The 7,678-nt window shown below is 37.3% G+C and overlaps 1 protein-coding gene across 1 annotated transcript in view; it reads left to right on the plus strand.

Annotated features, from left to right (window-relative positions):
• The window catches only part of KIF5B (kinesin family member 5B), a 51,363-nt gene that overhangs the window by 38,110 nt on the left and 5,575 nt on the right, over positions 1 to 7,678 (plus strand). Inside the window, exons 20-25 of the mRNA XM_003786724.3 lie at positions 1,153 to 1,254; positions 2,356 to 2,416; positions 2,525 to 2,596; positions 2,770 to 2,874; positions 4,454 to 4,670; positions 5,199 to 5,349. Of these exons, the coding sequence (XP_003786772.1) occupies positions 1,153 to 1,254; positions 2,356 to 2,416; positions 2,525 to 2,596; positions 2,770 to 2,874; positions 4,454 to 4,670; positions 5,199 to 5,329 (688 nt within the window). The 3' untranslated portion in view covers positions 5,330 to 5,349. The remainder of the gene's footprint in view (positions 1 to 1,152; positions 1,255 to 2,355; positions 2,417 to 2,524; positions 2,597 to 2,769; positions 2,875 to 4,453; positions 4,671 to 5,198; positions 5,350 to 7,678) is intronic.

The raw sequence follows: 7,678 nt of genomic DNA on the forward strand, positions 1-7,678 counted from the left end.
ACAGGCACCTGCCACAGCGCCCGGCTATTTTTTGGTTGCAGCCATCATTGTTGTTTGGCGGGTCTGGGCTGGGGATTCGAACCCGCCATCTTAGGTGTACGTGGCTGGTGCCTTAGCCGGTTGAGCTATAGGCGCCGAGCCTAAATAAAAATTTCTTAACTGAGAAAAACTTCATTTGAAATTGTGAGCTTTGGGTGGTGCCTGTGGCTCAAAAGAGTAGACCGCCGGCTCCATATGCTGGAGGTGGTGGGTTCAAACCCAGCCTTGGCCAAAAGCTGCAAAAAAAAAAGAAAGAAATTGTGAGCTTTGTTTTTATTTTTTATTTTTGAAGTTTTTGGCCGGGGCTGGGTTTGAACCCACCACCTCTAGTATATGGGGCTGGTGCCCTACTCCTCTGAGCCACAGATGCTGCCCAAATTGTGAGCTTTGAAAGTTTTCTTTTTCTAAAATTTTTATTTATGTATGTATGTATTTATTTTCGCCCTGGGTAGAGTGCCATGGTGTCACACCTCACAGCAACCTCCAACTCTTGGGCTTGAGCAATTCTCTTGCCTCACCCTCCCAAGTACCTGGGACTACAGTTGCCTGCTACAACACCGGGCTGTTTTTTTGTTGCAGTTGTCATTGTTGTTTTAACTGGCCCAGGCTGGGTTTGAACCCACCAGCCTCGGTGTAAATGGCTGACGCCCTACCCACTGAGCTATGGACACCGTGCAAAAGTTTTCTTTTTCTGATAGAAGTTGTCATCTCAGTTTAGGTGACATGTTCCTTCTATAACCATGTATGCATAAATAGAATTTATAGAAATTTGAGTTTGTAACAATTTAAGTAGGAAACAGAGGAGAGTAACAAAAACAAAAAGGGTAATGAAGTTTGGGTCAGCAGTCTTGTTATAAATGCCTAACAGAAGTAGAGATTAGGATTTAGAAAGATGAAAGATACAGTAGGATAAAATCATGATTTCAAACCAAAATATGAAAATACTATCTGGCAGAAAGTAGTCAGCCCCCCCCCCTTCTCCCATGGGGGACAGGATAACAAACGAGGCCTTGGGTATTTGAAAGCTGAGATTATATTAAAAGAATTTGAAACATTTTAACAATATTCAGAAAACGATGATGTTGACAATCTGTTGTTTTTTTTCCCTTTCAGCCAAAACCAGAAAATGATGTTAGAGCAGGAACGTCTAAGAGTAGAACATGAGAAGTTGAAAGCTACGGATCAGGAAAAGAGTAGAAAACTGCATGAACTCACGTGAGTAATTGTTTTGATGACAGTTTAAAAATAAAGACTACATTAGAGGTTTATGGACATTATTGGCCTTGGACATACCCAGGGGGTACATTTTTAACTTTGTATGGGTTAAAGGGTATTTTTCTTAAATCCTCTGAGTTAGTTTGATTTATATTTAAAAACTTGTAATATATGTTTATGCAGAGTGTCCATAAAGTTTCTGTGTGATTTGCTATGTTAAACTATTTTTAAATTGCACATGAACTTTATGGACACCTTGTATTTTAGTGAAAGCAAGGTCTTATATTTCATTGATGGTCAAGATTTAAATTCCTGTTCTATCAGCCTACTTGATGTTTTTGTATTACCATAATTACTTCAGGATCCATCATAAAAATCATACTGAAACATGAAGTAATTTAGAAGATTTTAGGATCTATCACAAAACTTGAGTTTTTGTCAGATTCTATCTAGGATAAAAGTGCATTATTGATTTAACCTGGCCTTGGTGAACAGAGGTATTCACTGTTTACTTGTTTTCATTTACTGAGTCAGTACTTGGTTTTCTAGAATCTGAACAGGTAGAACACTCATGATTATAATTTTTCATATACCTTGAATTTGTGAGACAGTTTGCCAATGAACTTCTGGAATAGTTAGACCATCAGGACCAGTTCTGAGTTGATGTTGTAAAGATTCTGCTGAATTGCAGTCATAATTTTGTATGGAGTAATTTTAATGTAAAACATTTTCATCTTTGACAATTTACAATCTCTATAATTCCCAGTTAATCAGTATCATTTTGGATAAATAGCAACATATATGTGGCATATTTTAAAATATAAGAATCATTTCTTAATATTTGAATTATGCCACTTTTTTTTCATCTCTTCCTGGTTATGAAGAAGGAGTTTTTTGATAATAACCTATAAATATAGAAGATTATAAAACAAACACTAAAAGGCAACACAGGTAAGCTATTTAAAAATAAGCATCTTTCATTTATTTAAGAATTAATCTTTTAAGTTAAAAAATATTTTATTCAACTGTTATACTAAGTAACATGAGAATTTTATGGAATCAGAGTTGGAAATATATATGTGTATATTCTTCCATTGTTAGGGTTATGCAAGATAGACGAGAACAAGCAAGACAAGACTTGAAGGGTTTGGAAGAGACAGTGGTAAGAAAAGCATGAAAATAAATAGGGTGGGGGTAGTATTTTGTGGGTTTCTTCCACTATGCTCTTGAAAAGTCTGAATTCCAAAAATACTGCTGTTCTTAATTCAAGGCAAAAGAACTTCAGACTTTACACAACTTGCGCAAGCTCTTTGTTCAGGACCTGGCTACCAGAGTTAAAAAGGTAATATAACTGTACTGAGATGGGTATTTGCATAAACGGTATCTACTGTGTATAATTCTTTGTTTTGTAAGTGAAACAGTTTTCCATTTTCATGTCAATTTTTGTATAGTGAAGCTTAGATCTTTTTGATCTTTAAATTCTTTTCTTAGTATTCAAACACCTTCTTTTCTCAGAGTGCGGAGATTGATTCTGATGATACTGGAGGCAGTGCTGCCCAGAAGCAAAAAATCTCCTTTCTTGAAAATAATCTTGAACAACTCACTAAAGTGCACAAACAGGTAATGAAGAGTATATTTTGTACTAGCTACAACATTGTAATAATCAAAAATTGAGGAGTAGTATTTTATCTTAAGGAATCCTAAGGAATCTTAATACCCTGAGCTATTTCATTATTAAGCAATTATAATAAAAAAAATACTGCTAGTAACTTTTAGAGGAGTTAATATTTTTAAAAACTTTCTTATAAAAAAGGGGGTCAATAAAAACATGTATTATCTTTTCTTCAGGATTTTAAGACTTGATTTTTTTGGTTTATTCATGGTCATTTTAAATCTCAGACAAGTCTTTGCAGCTAAAACACTGTTTGGGGGAGGTCTTTTTTTTTTTTTTGCAGTTTTTGGCCAGGGCTGGATTTGAACCCGTCACCTCCAGCATGTGGGGCCAGTGCCCTACCCTTTTGAGCCATAGGCACCGCCCAAATGTAGAAGAGGTCTTTTTACACTTAATGCTCCAGTGTATGAAATAAATGATGAGACAGTTCTTCTTTTTTTGATTTCTTAATTTTTATTTTTTTGAGGCAGAGTCTTATTCTGTCACCCTGGGTAGAATGCTGTGGTGTCATCATAACTCATAGTAACCTCACACTCTTGGACTCAAGCCATCCTCTGCCTCAGCCTCCTGAGTAGCTGGGACTACAGGCATCTGCCATGATGCTTGCTAGTGCTTTTTTTCCTTCTGTTTTCTGTAGAGACAGGGTGTTCCTCTTGTTCAGGCTGGTCTTGAACTCCTAGCTCAAGCATCTGCCTCAGCCTCCCCGAGTGCTAGGATTACAGGCATGAGCCACTGTGCCCAGCCAACTTATGACTTTTTGGTTATTGTTTATTATGGCTTATAAATAATTTAGATATGTTTTTAAAATTTCTTAAAGCTGCAGTGGGAGTGGGTGCAGTGCACTGCTACCACCAAGCTATTGTACATGATGTTTGGACACTAACTAGTTGGCATCTGAAAGAAGTTTGTGTTGTACCAGTACATGCCTTGGAAAGATTAAAGTAATGCAAAACATTGTCCTTTTTTTTTTTTTAAATCTACTGATAAGTTGCTCTAGTAACCCAGAGAAGTAAAGGAAAAAGCAATTGCCTGACCCATTGTATTCATCATACAATAAAACCATAAAAAACTTCCCAGTAGTTTCAAAACAAAATGAATTTTCTTAACACACTTGATTGTTGTGTGTCCTTGTTACTGTGTACACCTGATGTTTGCACTAGAGTAAAGTTAGAGACATTTTAGCTCTCCTCCTGCACTTGCTAAGTTTCTTTGCTTGTGTGCTTAGTATATAAAGGGATATTCATTTCCTAGATAAGTTATCTTACCAAAGAAGCCTTGCACTATGTTGTGATTTATTGTCTTTGCCTTGCAGGGGAGAGAACAATCCTCCCTGATGAAATTAAATTATGTCTTTGTGAGAAATAATGTGTATGTATGAGTGTATGTATTCCCAGTATGTTGCTGCCTAAATTAAATTAGCTATATAAAAAACTTATAATTCTTTGTGAAAGAGCAATTATGAATGCTTATACTTTCTCAAATCCTCTTGTTAAAGCTAGAATCTCTGTTTTCTTTGTTTGCCGTTAGTTGGTACGTGATAATGCAGATCTTCGCTGTGAGCTTCCTAAATTGGAAAAGCGACTTAGAGCTACAGCTGAGAGGGTGAAAGCTTTGGAGTCTGCACTGAAAGAAGCCAAAGAAAACGCATCTCGTGATCGTAAACGCTACCAGCAGGAAGTTGATCGCATAAAGGAAGCAGTCCGGTCAAAGAATATGGCCCGAAGAGGGCATTCTGCACAGATTGGTTAGTAGAACACATTAAACCTGTAAACCTTGCTCACTTTGAAGGCTTTCATTTAGTTGAAAACATTATCTGAATTCTACAATGTGCTGTCATGATGTGTCTTTATGTATTTTCTAACTTACCAAAGAGTAGCACTGTTGGGAAAGAAGTGAGAAATTGAGAAATAACCCCATTAACAGGACAAGAAGACAAATGAGAACTAGAGAAGTAAAAATGCTCAGGGATAGAAGAAACGATAGAGCAATATTTTTAAAGCAAAGAGAAAATGCAAGAAAGTTAGGCATCAGCAATTATTTCATGTTTCAGAATAATCATTGGTGTAACATGGAAGATATTCTAAGGGGCTAAGGATTGTGTAGGTCCTAGAGAAAAGGTTACGTACATATAACTGAAAAGAAGATCGAGAAACAAAAAGGCAAAGAAACAACATTTGAGAATTTGACCTGAATAAAGAGAAGAGACCTAGACAGTCACTGCAGTCATGTGTTAACCTTTATTCTAAAGCCAGTCTTTGTTTTTTAATACTAGCTAAACCTATTCGTCCTGGACAACATCCAGCAGCTTCTCCAACTCATCCAAGTGCAATTCGTGGAGGAGGTGCGTTTGTTCAGAACAGCCAGCCAGTGGCAGTACGAGGTGGAGGAGGCAAACAGGCGTAAACATTTACATATACCCACAGGTTTGTGGTTTGTATCTGGCTTTTCATAGCTATTTGTGGAAAAGTTGAGCCATTGATTGTTAAAGTCTCATGTTGGTGTCATAACTTTTTTTATGTAAGAGATTATAAATGTAATGAAGGGCCGTGCACAGCAAGAAGCTCCTGTCTGGGCTCAGCACCTGTAGCTCAAGTGGCTAAGGCACCAGCCACATACACCAGAGTTGGCAAGTTTGAATCCATCCTGGGACTGTCAAACAACAATGACAACTACAACAAAAAAATAGCTGGGCATTGTGGCGGGCGCCTGTAGTCCCAGCTACTTGGGAGGCTGAGGCAAGAGAATCACTTAAGCCCAGGAGTTGGAGGTTACTGGAGCCCTGATGCCACAGCTCTACCCAGGGTGAGAGCTTGAGGCTCTGTCTCAAAAAAAAAAAAAGAAGAAGAAGAAGCAGCAGCTCCTGTCTGTAATCCTAGCACTCTGGGAGAATTGCTTGAGTTCAGGAGTTTGAGATCAGCCTGAGCAAGAGTGAGACACCCCCACCCCCATCCTACAAAATATGGAACAATTTGCTGGGCATTGGTAGCATACACCTGTACTCTGAGCTACTTGGGAGGCTGAAGCAAGAGGATTGCTCAGGCCCAAGAGTTTGAGGTTATAGTGAGCTATGATGACACTGAACTCTAGCAGGGATACAGAATGTGACTCTGCCTCAAAAACAAAAAAGGTAATTTAGCATGATTTTTTTCTAGTCCTTTTATAGTTTAAATCATATTATATATTCACATTTCTGTTACTGTTTCTAAACCTGACATACAGATCATTTGTAATAGCTCTTGGTGTTCTATCTAATGGATATACCATGGTTTATAACCATTCCTTTTTAATAGACACTTAATTGCATTATTTTTTCCCCCATATTTGAGATTTCCATATATGAAATTTGAAATGTGAAACATCTTACTATATTTCCTCATCTCTTTTGATTATTTCCAGAAGATTCCCAGAAGTAGAATTATAAGGTGAGGATATATTAATACATTGCTTTCTAGAAAGACTTCATCAAATTGCATATTAGCCAAAGACACTATTTTATTGCCAGCACTTAATCAGTTTTAAGCTTCTAATTTGATGGGCCAAAAATAGCATCTTATTGATTATTGAAATTGGCCCATTATTTATTGGCCCATTTATTATTTCTCTTTTTAATGAATTATCTGTGTCCTACTTCCTTTTACTTATTATGAGTGATTTTTCTAATGAATTTCTGAGTTTTATTCATTTATTTTTAATTATACAAGTAATACCTTCTTCCTTGTAAGGGGATAAAAAAGTATCATCAGTTTGCCAGGCACAGTGGTTTACACCTGCAGTCTCAACACTTTGGGAGGCCAAGATAAGAGGATCACTTGAGCCCAGGAGTTTGAGACAGCCTCAACAATATAGTAAGATCCTGTCTCAACAAAAAAAATTAAAATTAGCCAGGCATGATGGTTACACCTACAGTCCCAGCTTCAAGGGAGGCTGAGAGGGCAGATTCATTTGAGTTCAAGGTTATGGAGAGCCATGATTGAGACATTATACTCTGGCTGGGATAACAAAGGAAGACCCTACCCTTAGATAGATAGACAGATAGATAGATAGATAAATAGATGGACAGACTAACAGCAATATATTCTGAACATTTTCTTATATAACATGATTGGTTGGTTAATAGTTACCTAATGTGGCTTCGTGCCTGTAACTCAAGCAGCTAAGGCGCCAGCCACATACACCAGAGCTTGTGGGTTCGAATCCAGCCCAGGTCTGCCAAACAACGACAGCTACAACCAAAAAATAGCCAGGCATTGTGGCAGGCGCCTGTAGTCCCAGCTACTTTGGAGGCTGAGGCAGGAGAATTGCTTAAGCCCAGGAGTTGGAGGTTGTTGTAGCTGTGATGCCATGGCACTCTACCCAGGGCGGCAGCTTAAGGCTCTGTCTCCCAAAAAATAAATAAATAAATAAATAATAAATATGTGTGTGCGTGTATATAGTTACCTAATGTGTCATCATATGGCAGGAACTCAAATTTTAATTGTTCAGGAAGTCCCAAATATGTAGGTGTTTTTGGATATGAAAAATACAAGATAAGCAGTTTATTTTAATCTTCCTTATTTTTACTTTGACATTTTGCATAAAACTGCCTCTAAATCTGAGTAGAGAATTAAATGATATCTGGGAGGATTCCCATTTCTAACAATTTAATATTTTGGTTTGGACAGTATAGGATTTAAAAGAATAAGCATGGGCATAGTGAAAAGAGCATGGACTTTGGAATTCTATATAAGTTTGAATCCCAACTTTCCTGCTTTT

The sequence above is a fragment of the Otolemur garnettii genome, unplaced genomic scaffold (genome assembly GCF_000181295.1).
Source record: "Otolemur garnettii isolate 467f Iridium unplaced genomic scaffold, OtoGar3 scaffold00019, whole genome shotgun sequence".
NCBI lineage: Eukaryota > Metazoa > Chordata > Mammalia > Primates > Galagidae > Otolemur > Otolemur garnettii.